General features: G+C 43.2%; 1 protein-coding gene across 1 annotated transcript; it reads left to right on the plus strand.

The window, feature by feature from the left end:
- Positions 1-329: 329 nt before the first annotated feature.
- On the plus strand, positions 330-10,876 carry VSX1 (visual system homeobox 1). Its single transcript, XM_053383549.1, has 5 exons — positions 330-823; positions 3,888-3,966; positions 5,744-5,867; positions 7,347-7,527; positions 8,882-10,876. The coding sequence occupies exons 1-5, from the start codon at positions 370-372 to the stop codon at positions 9,151-9,153; spliced, it is 1,110 nt and encodes a 369-aa protein (XP_053239524.1). The 5' UTR covers positions 330-369; the 3' UTR covers positions 9,154-10,876.
- The last annotated feature ends 600 nt before the right edge of the window (positions 10,877-11,476 follow it).

Below are 11,476 nucleotides of genomic sequence, written 5' to 3' on the forward strand. Positions count from 1 at the left end.
TACGGACCTTTGTTGGCAAGGTGATGTCTCTGCTTTTTAAGATGCTGTCTATGTTTGTCATCGCTTTTCTCCCAAGAAGCAGGCGTCTTTTATTGTTACCCAGAGCAAATAATACCTAAGTCAGAAAGCGGAGAGGGAAAAGAGGGAGGGAGAGCAGGGGAAAGAGTGATCGGACCGCGAGGAAATTGGTGGCAATTAATTCTCAGGGAGTGACCCCCCCCCGTCCCGCGCACACTTTCCCTGGAGCTGATTGGCGCCGGGCGGCTTGGGGCGCGCAGGATAAAAAGCCTCGGAGAGTCTCTCGGCGCTTGTGTGTAGGCGCCCGGCTGCCGAGGAGAGGCGAGCAGAGGCAGCAGCAGCAGCAGCAGCATGACGGGCCGCGAGGAGATCGCGGAGGGCAAAGCCAAGGGGAAAGCGCTGGCGCCCAGCGGAGGCGGCGGCGGCCCCGAGAAGGCGCGCTTGGGGAGCCCGTCGGGAGGCAGCCTGCGCTCCAAGGGCTTCGCCATCACCGACCTGCTGGGCTTGGAGGCGGAGCTGCAGCCGCCCGCCACCTCCTCCGTGACCGGCTCGGGCTGCGAAGGCGGCGGCGGGGCAGCGGGACTGGCAGGAGGAGGCGGCGGCGGCGGAGGTCCCTTGCCCGTGGGCTTGGGCTTCTTGTGCGGCTTCGCCACGCAGCAGCCGGCCGGGGCGCATTGCCTCCTGCCGGCGCACCTGCCCTTTCTGCAAGCGCGCCCGGAGCACCATCACCACTCGCACCACCACCCGAGCCACCACCCGCACCAATACGGCCCCGGAGCCGAAAAGCACAAGGAGAACATCTCCGGTAAGCGAGATCCCGCTTGGGGCAGGTCCTCTCCGGAGGGAGGGGAACCCAGGAGAGCGACTGCCGTGGGGCGAGAGGCCGGGAGGGGTGGAGGAGCGCAGGCCGGGTTAGATCGAGCAGTGAGCGGCCGGAGGAAGCGCACCAAGCAGGGCAGGAGCCCGACCTTTGCGCAGCGTGGCTGCTTCGGGACAGCGCTGCTTTCCGCAGGGCGCTCAGACAGCACAGAGCTGGCTGGCTGGCAGGCGCCGATCAGCTCCTTTTGGACACCCCCGAAGTTCCAAGAGCACTTTGAAAGAGTTGTTGTGTGCCACCTTACGGACCGAGAGATCTTTTGGTAGGGTCAGCGGGCTGGAATTTACTTACCAGATGCGTGAAATATTAAAAGTTGGTAGGTGCGTGCACTGCACGCCATAGATAGACGAACGAACGAACGAACCAACCAACCAACCAACCAACCCACCCGTTAGGTCTTCATACTGCATGGGTCTTGCATTAATAGGCTATCACCAATCTTTATTTTCCAGCGCAACATGCAAATTTGGTTTCCATATCTAAAGTTGATAACAATCTTAAGTTTAATATATTTGCTAACAGATACCCTGTGCCTTTTAAAAGCAGTATAATATGAACCACCACAACATGAGGTTTCCTCAACTCTCACTACATCTCTGTACAGGCAAAAGTGCCACCTGTTGAATCCTGGAGATCATGTAGCTGTTAAACAGGACCTGTCTGTGTCCATGAAAAAGGTGTTTGCATCTTGTCCTTCCAACAACCCACATTACAGCTTCACACCGTTCTAACACCCTACGGTGTGTTGCTTGAGAAACAGTAACTTGGAAACATAGAAAGAATCAGACCACTAGTCAATCTGGTTCAATTTTGTCAACATTGACTGGCAGCAGCTCTCCATAATTTAAGACACCAGTCGCTGCTAGCCCTTCCTGGAGATGCTGAGGATTAAATCTGAAACCTTCTATGCACAAAGTACATGTTTTACCACTGAGCTACGGCCCTTCCCAAAGAGAGCCCATACCCAGCCAGTGAGCTTCATAACTGAGCAGAAATCTGATCATGGAGTTTATCATATCTGTCACCAATACTCTAGCCCCTGTTCTAGCCAAAGGCAGAGCTACATGGATATGCTAATATTTTACATGAAATCCTGGTGACCTGATCTGCTGGGGGAAAGATTTGGAAGGAGATGATTTGGAGCACCAGGCGGCTATTTCAGAACCATTAACTGCTGGCAGACATTAAACAATTTCTGCAAATAAAAGTGCTGATGAGAGAACTCCAAAAAGATCTGAAACAATCCTTATATGGATGGGCCATTTGGATGACAAGCTTCTGCATGTGGGAACACACATGCAGAAATATTTTCACATGTGCAAATGTTCACACAGATTCACCAAGGACCATTTATGTGACATTCTGTTTATAAGGGATAACGTTTGGATGTGCAGATGTATATAGGTGTAGAAATATAAGGCAAACAGCTTGTTGGGACAGGTGAGTCCGTGGGAAGAATCTAACAGCATTGCTGCTTACAGCACTATTATTGGGTGAGGAGCATGGGTCAAATATTGTGGCACGGTGTTTTCCAGTGTGTGACTTTGGTAATTATCTCTGTGGGTGAACACTAGGACTTAAAAGTTATATGCACATTTTTGCTCATGCATGTTTTCACTCAGATCTTCACACAACACACACCAAACCATGCTTGAGTTTCTCTTCAGTGGTTATAGTTCATTTAGCTGCAGTGTTGAACATCAGCATGGCCAATGGCAATCAAAGGTAGGCCTTTCTCACTTGATTGGAATCCTCCACCATGGTGGGGTTCTAACCAGGTAGGAAACACCATGGCACTGGGCTTCCTCAGGTTTCCCATGGGATTCAATCACTGCTGTGTAAGCGTGTGATGGCAGCTTCTGTCTTTCCAGGGAAGAGATTAAAGGAATGCCTGCTTGAGTTAGTAATCTCAGAGGCAGCACGGCTGCCAGCTGAGAGGTCAGCATAAAACTGAAGGAGGGAAAGGGCACTAAAATACTATTGAGCTGAAAATTTCAGCGGCTGTTTGAAGGTGTTGGTTCTTACAGAATTTTGCTGAGCTAGAGTTCTCTTGGGTTTTTTAAGGGTTCTGCAAAACAGTATACATTGGAATAAAAAACTGTCCTATGCACTATGGGAGAACGGAGGCGTTTCAAAGTAATTTGCTTAAACAAGCAATCTCATATAATATTTGATTCTGTATATCTTATGCATTAATAAAATATTGAAATGGAAAAATAAAGGCTGTTTGATAACTTTTATTGTGATTCAGAGAAGGCTCCATCTAGGACCAACTAGGTTTACTTTGGAGCCCCCTATTCTGTTGGTCCCTTGGTAGAAGAATTGGACTTCCTCTGATTCTATTCCTGGCCTAGCCCACCTGCTCTAGTTGCTCTGCTAGTGCTGAAAAGCTGGTGTTTGTGGCAGCTTCCCTCCCATTTATTTTGCCAGGCAGTGGAGATGGCTGGAGTTGACCTATATTCCTAATGACTGAGGAGAGCAGTTTCAATCAGCTCTGGCCACTTGCCAGCCCTGTTTGTAGTCCTGGTTGGCAGCTACCTGCCCCCCTCCTTGGTGCTTGCCACAACAGGGACTATTGGACATAGGCTGGTTCAAAGGTGGCATATGTGGTAGGTAACAGTCAATATATGCTCATTAGTGGCTATTTTTTGACACTGAAGATGCTGTACTAAGTAGAATATTAGTTGGCACTGCAGCTGTGAAATGCCCTCCCTGGGGAAGTCTACAGAGCTCCCTCTCCCATTTTTAGATGGGCCTTAAAAGCAGAGTTGCCATTAACAAATTGTACTTCTGAAAGCTGTCTTGTTGGATTTTTACACTAATGTTGATTTTCTTCACAGTAATTTTTATTGCTCTTTTACAATTTGGAAACGGCTTTGGGGAAAAAAATCTGTTTTAAACAGTGCATATAAATAAGTTGAATAGAACAATGCTTATATGGGGAAAAACTTTTGATCTATATTTATGTTTTTCTCCCCAACCAAACTATTAGATGAAGACAGTTTGTCGGGGGACAAGAACAACCTCAAGGCATCCGATTCTCAGATCAAGAGAAAGAAACGGCGGCACAGGTATGACAGATAAATATAACTGGAGTCTTCCCAGACACAGCTTGTAGCATTAGATCCCAAAGTTAAACTTTGTAAGTACGCTACATTCTCTCTCTTTAAAATCTCACTTAAGCTGCAATCTTATATTCACCCACCTGGGAGTGAGGATCATTAAACTCAATAGGGCTTACCTCTGAGTAGACACACACAATAGGATTTCACTGTTAGCATTTCTGTATTGTATTGGACAGTACTGTATAACTTTTTAAAATGAGTTATCTGGTTTGTAGATGTTGGAGAAAGAAACTGCCAGTTGATCAGACATGTGAATTTTTGCTAGAGAATTCTGGGGCTTGGGACAAGACAGAAATCACACCATTTAACCTGGAAGTCCTAATGGTTAGTTGTGGTTACTCAGTGGCAAAGGAAAGACACTTTGCACATGGTCAGAATCTTTTTCTTTTTTTATATGCTCAGTGCTAAGCCTCAGCAGTGAAAACAATATATTGGGGAAAACCTGGCTCAAAGTAAGCCCTGAAGGCACAACAGAGACATAGCTCAGTAGTAAAACCCATGTTTTCCACACAGAAGGTCCCAGGTTCAACCCCCAGCATCTCCAGTTGAAAAAAGGATTAGCAAGTGATGGGAAAAGCCTGAGACCTTGAAGAGCTAATGCCAGCCAGTGTAGGCAGTACTGGGCTGGATGGACAAGTAGCCTGACTTAGTATAAAGGTGGCTCTCTGTGTTCCCAGATTAACTGAGCCATCCTAACCATGTCTACTCAGAAGCAAGGCCTATTTAATTCAAGGGGGCTTACTCCCAGGTAAGTGGGGTTGTAAACCTATGCATATCTAAGGTTGCACTGTCTTGAAAGCACAACAGTAAACTTCTAGGCAGCATGAAATCTGATTGAGCTAGGAGATTCTGAGTTAATTTAAATCACAGGTTGGTAATGAAAGGATTTCTCTTCCGTTTTAGACTTGGAAGACCTGGTAATATTTCTGGATTTTACAGAAAAAAATAAATTCCTAGGCAGATGGAAACACAAAGGGACACCCTTCTATGCCAGTTCTTATTTTGTACAGCATTCTGGAAGTTATAGTTTGCGCTCTGCCTGCTTGTCTGAGCAGCAGAGCTTGGGGTGGACTCTAGCTCCCTCTTGTTCATTCCCATTACCTTGCACAAGAGCAAGGTAATTTAGACATCAAGGTCTCAGACCAGGTTGGAACAACTCCAATCAGCCCGTCAGTAAACCCAATGGTCAAGGATGATGGGAGCTGGAGTCCATCAACAGCTGGTGGCTACTAGTTTCCCAACCCTGCCTAAGGCATCAAAGATTAAAAGTCACAAATAACTGTGCTGCTTTTATAGTAGTGAAAACATTGTGGGCACTTTTCCCATAGAAAGCAATGCCAAAAAATACAGCTCATGTGTTAATTTCTCATTCCTCCAGATGTTCCTGGACTATATAATTCCCATCATCCCTGACCATTAGCCATGCTGACTGAGGCTTATGGGAGGTGGAGTTCAATAATACTGGGGACCACCAAATATTATCTGAGGCCTGCAGGATGAATGCAGTCCACCAGCCATGTACTCCATCACACACACATGCAAACACACACACACACTTGCAGTTCCAGGCAAATAGCAAATACAGGAGTTGAACAAGTTCACTTGGTATTTCTCACTCTGGACTATATAATTCCAACCTACACATCTGCTACTAGAGCAGAAAGTATTTTCTGAAGGATGTGACACGGCCATCTGTGAATTACTGAGATTATTGTCCCTGTAGGACTGTGTTTACTGCCCATCAGCTGGAGGAATTGGAAAAGGCTTTCAATGAAGCCCACTACCCGGATGTGTATGCCAGAGAAATGTTAGCCATGAAAACAGAGCTCCCTGAGGATAGGATACAGGTATGTTGTTTGTTATTGTTAAGCCACCATAAAGTGTGGAAATGGAAAGTTCATTTAGAGAAGTTTTTAATGTTTGAAGTTTTATTCTGTTTAATATTCTGTTGGGAGCCGCACAGAGTGGCTGGGGAAACCCAGCCAGATGGGTGGGCTAATAATAATAATAATAATAATAATAATAATAATAATAATAATAATAATTTACAGTCTTCAGTAAAGGCTGCCTGTATTGAGTGACAACACATTCATTTAAAGCACTGATCAAACACAAATCATGGGAGCTTACTAGACCCTCAGAGCAGGTAGGAATGGATATGTTCCTGGACTACAATTCCTGTCATGCCTGACTATTGACCATGTTGGCTGAGGCTGAAGGAAGTTGAAGACCAACAGCATCTTTTATTTTCAGTTAAAAAAATGTTGAGTATCTGCCTGATGGGGAATTTGGTACTCTAGCCCATCTGACTTTGACACCTTTGGATTAAGGAGCGGCTGGGTAAATCGTTCTAAGGAATTATTTTTCCTAGCAAATTGTGCAACAGTGCAGGAGGTTAGGCTGTATAATCTTCCAGCCATCTGATTCTAATTCATTCTATAAAAATGTACAGTGGTACCTCGGGTTACAGACGCTTCAGGTTACAGACCTCGCTAACCCAGAAATAGTACATCGGGTTAAGAACTTTGCTTCAGGATGAGAACAGAAATCACGCAGCAGCGGCGCAGCAGCAGCGGGAGGCCCCATTAGCTAAAGTGGTGCTTCAGGTTAAGAACAGTTTCAGGTTAAGAATGGACCACCAGAACGAATTAAATTCTTAACCCGAGGTACCACTGTATATAGATGGACAGGAATGGCCCATTGAAATAAGTAAAAAAATAACTGATGTTAGTTGCGATATCTAGCCTGCACTTTCCAATATTATGACTCTCTTGCCACTGTAAATTTGCACCAGCAGGGTGCTGGTACTATACAAAATGTAGAAGTGACATGATTCCAGACCAGGTAGTATTTCACAAGTAAGGCAGTGTTAGGTAGTATTAAGAAAGAAAAAGAATAGCAAAAGGCGTGAAGCTTAACCTTATCAGTTAATTTATGTAGTATCATCTTCACTTGGAACAAAGAGTTTTTTTAAACTGGAACTTAGTTCTGGCACCTCTCAGGTGGGCACCATTGCCATTATAAGAGAACAAGCAGGTGTTCATAGAAACTTCTGTTTCTAGAAAAATAGCACTGAACACAATGAAAGGAAAAAGAATTTCTATTGGTTATTTAGTGCAGGAATAAGATTGAGAAACTGTTCATTTGGTTGTTTGTGTCTTCTATCTTATTTATGCCAACAGAGAACTCAAAAATTACTTAGAAAATATGCTTTCTTGATCTGACATGTTTTATTTGATGTTCTTTCCTCCCCCCCTCCCCCTCAGTCCTCCACACAAATATCGATACTTTTGCTAAATATATACTTCTTGGTGTACATCCAAAAGGTTTGGTTTCAAAACCGAAGAGCCAAGTGGCGAAAGCGTGAGAAGTGCTGGGGCCGCAGCAGCGTGATGGCAGAATATGGTCTCTATGGTGCTATGGTGAGACACTCCATCCCACTACCTGAATCAATCATCAACTCTGCCAAAAGTGGGCTTGTGGGCTCCTGTGCCCCCTGGCTGCTCGGTAAGCAAACATATAGTGCTCTGCATTTGCTGGTTGGGCTGAAACTCAGTTAATTAAGTGGGAAGGGCTTTCAAAATGAAAGACACTACTGGGGTAGAGAGCAGACTTGGGCTTCACAGCCTTCATCCCAGTTGTGTTGCTGAGTGCATTTGTGGGCACTGCTGCAATGATGGTGAAATCTACCTTCCAACCTTCACTGACAAGGATCCCACTGTGTTGGGGTGGGTGGGTGTGCACTCATGTGTTTGCTCATGCTTGCACACATACTTATAATAATATACAAATCCATTCTCTATTTACACCCTATACACCCACTCTCTACCCCAGCAATGCTTGTCATTTTGAAAGCCCTTCTCACTTCATTAACTGAGAAATAAGGAAGTGATTGTTAGCTGACTTGCCATCACTTTTATAAAACACTAGAGTGAAATTTAGATTTAATTACATAAAGCGACATTTTGTTCTTGTGTTAAGCACAGATTAACCTTTGGTTAAGAATTTTATCAGAGCTGATAGAACAGCTTTCTTCCTAGTCCTTCAAACTTCCTCCTTGTACGACAGGGACATTGCATGGAGAAAACAGCTGCCTTGCTTGTGAAATCCCCTATGGAGATCCCGCCATGCTTGAATATCAGAAGCAGAGCTACTGACCTGTCTTCCATGAATCCAGTTGTATGATATCTTAGTATGCATGGCTAATGATGGAACCATGTGGATGGGGAGGGCAGATCTGCTCATGTGTTTTACATGAGCAAGCTATGGCATGTGTGGTACTGCAATGGATGCAGCCGTTTATGACTATTATTTATTTTTATTTCACAATATTTATATACTCTTTGATTGCAATGAAACCTCAAAGTGGTGTACAACAAGAATAAAACGATAAAATTATCAGTTAAAAAAAAAGTTAACGATTTAAAACATTCAAAAAATAATTAAAATGATAAACTAAAAACTGTATTAAAACACATGTCAATATTTAACATGTCTGGACAGGCTTGCCTAAGCAAAAATGTTTTTAACCTGACACCCAAAAAAGTAGAGTGATGTACTCCTGATGTCAGTAGACAAGGAGTTCCGAAATATGGGTGCTGCTGCACTAAAATGTAAATTTCTTACAAATGCAGAATGAGTATTGTGCGGCACCTGTATTAGTACTAGTTCTGCAGACTGAAGCAATTGAGCGGGCATATATGGGATAAGGTTATCTTGCAGGTCTACTGATTTCAGTGGGCTGCTATGAGTTGACCCCAATGAGTTTCAGTCAAGCTAGAGTACTAGCTTTCTCAGTCACTGTTAGGTTTAATCAGTATTCTCTCTCAGTACTCTCTCTGGTCTTTGCTTTTCTTTAAAGGAATGCATAAAAAATCAATGGATGTTACAACTAAGCCCGAAAGCGAGGAAAAGGGGAACAGTGACTGGAAATCTCAACGCCCTGAAGAGGAATTAAAAATTAAGCAGGTAGAGCAGGAAAGAAGCTCCACTGACAAATTTACCTCAATGGACAATTCGGATGACATTGCAATGGATCTCTCCAGCACAGCAAAGCATGAGAAAAAGCACGACACTTTGAGACAGTGTCTCAGTGGAGGCCCCCAGCCCAAAATGAAGGACAGTGAGCACTAAGAATCAGAAAGAGGAGAGATGTGATACAATAGAAAATAAATAAATAAATAAAGAAACCTCTTCAATGCTATGGGAAAATATATTTATTAATGTTAAATTAATATTTATTAGTATTTTTCAACTAACTAATGCAACATTTTACATAAAAGTGGGACCTTTTTTAGATGGTGCCCATCCAAAATATAAAATTTATTTTTTCAGCATTAAAGTTGTTTATACGTAAACAAGATAAATTGGGGTTACTGACTTTTTTCCTTTAAAATGTCTCACTAAGTCACCTTTTATTAGCAGCTCCAGAAAAATGGCCAGGGCATCCTCATTCTATAACATGGGAGAGATTAACCTGTGGCCCTCCGGATGCTGGACTACAACTCCCATCATCGCTGATGATTGGCCAAGCTGGCTGAGGCCAATGGGAGTTGCAGACCAAAAGCAACTGGTTAGCCACACCTGCTATAGTAGAAAAAGAAACGGAAGACACTCCATCTAAGCTAATCCAAGGTGTGGTATTGACAAAAATGCTTTGGGTGTTGTTATCAGAAGTGATCAACCTTAGGGAAAATTTGTTCCTTAGATTACATACTACTATAGGACAGGAATGGTTAATTTCTATATTTCTGGTGACATTACAAAGATTAGGGAGAGGAGGGGAGGGGATACAACAAACCAGCCTTGACAAGCAATGCCTAGCGATTTAAGGGCTTAACATGTATCGAAGACATGATGTTGGAATGTGTATGGAGAACCATGGCTTCTTTTCCTTACAAGTGAAATTGTCAACAAAAAGCGTTTGTGCACATCTTGAGTCCTACAGGGGGTCGACTATCTGTTGACCTTTCATTCTATAGTAAACAAGGTATACTTATACAAAACTCTGAAGGCCACCAGAATCTGTTCTGACAGCATCCCCTTTAATTTCACCAGGATTCACACCACCACCACCACATGCTGAATTGAATCCTCTTGCCCAGATAGAGAGTTCTGTGGAACACATGCACTGTTTTCTTTTGTGTCAGAGAATGCTGTGTACAGCTCTAGAAAATGAGAATCTCAGTCTATAACAGAACACTGTGCTGAACAAATTCACTTTGCACACAAAGACTATTTCCTGACCCTGAAGAAAACAGATTAGATCTTGCCTGCACAAAGCTGTGTATCAACCCTCTTTGTTTAGAAGATGCTACATCAGGGTACCTGTGTTTACAATATGCAGTAGGTCCAACTGATGCAGGGAAGCAGATGGTACCTGGGAACACTGTGGACTATCTCCTTTTTCTTGACTCACTGATTTCACTTTGAGCTGCAGCACATTCTACTTGATAAGGAATCTGTCCCTTTTACCATGATTTGAGCATAATAAATGGAATTACACTGTGCATTTGTACAAATTTGTATTTGGGAAAACATATGCAATAACTCTACATTTTTGAATGTTATTTGACATGCTATGCATAGAATTCACACTTGTATTAAAATATCAAGCCATAGAACCCAGAAATAAAAATTCCTATTTTGTAAAATGCCATAGGAAAAATATTTTGTAATTATGTCTGTAAAAGTGTTAATGTTTAATCTTTTTTCCTTTGTCTTTTTATATTTGTCTGAAAGCACTTTAGATACCTCCATTTTCTGAATGTTCCCCTACTTGTTTTGTTTGCCACTTATTTATTATTATACATTCACAAATAAAGTTCTGTGTTTGTTTGTGGCTTTTGAAGATATATATCTATATTAGCTGCTTGATTTTGAGAATACAGCTTCTAAGCAAGTCCTATTTTGGTTACAAAAAGCTTTGTTGATGAAAGAGAGAGACTTGGGTGGCCTAGATTTTTCAGCAAACGGCCCCCCTGCTGCAAAGACTACATTGCTGATTTGACATCAGCCTACTGTACTCAAAGCTATGTATGAACATAGAGCAAATGTGTGAGCTTGTGGGGTAGCCCGTTTCAAAATCTGCAGTCACTCTCTCTGTGCAGTGTGCAGAATAAATCTTCACAGGGCACTAAGACTGCTATCAGACAATACAATGCTTCATTATTTCCTATAAGCTATCTGTCATAAAATCATAGAATTGTAGAGCTGGAAGGGTCCCAAGGGTCATCTAGTCCAACCCTTCGCATTGCAGGAATCTCAGCTAAAGCAGCGGCGACAGATTGCCATCCAACCTCTGCTTAAAAGCCTCCGAGGGAGTCTGTTCCACTGTCAAACAGCTCTTACTAACAAAGTTTTTCCTGATGTTTACTTGGAATCTATTTTCCTGTAACTTGGTTCGAGTCCTACCCTCCAGAGCAGGAGAAAATTTGTTCCCTCTTCCATGTGAGAT

This window comes from Podarcis raffonei, chromosome 3, assembly GCF_027172205.1.
Source record: "Podarcis raffonei isolate rPodRaf1 chromosome 3, rPodRaf1.pri, whole genome shotgun sequence".
In the NCBI taxonomy this organism is placed as follows: Eukaryota; Metazoa; Chordata; class Lepidosauria; order Squamata; family Lacertidae; genus Podarcis; species Podarcis raffonei.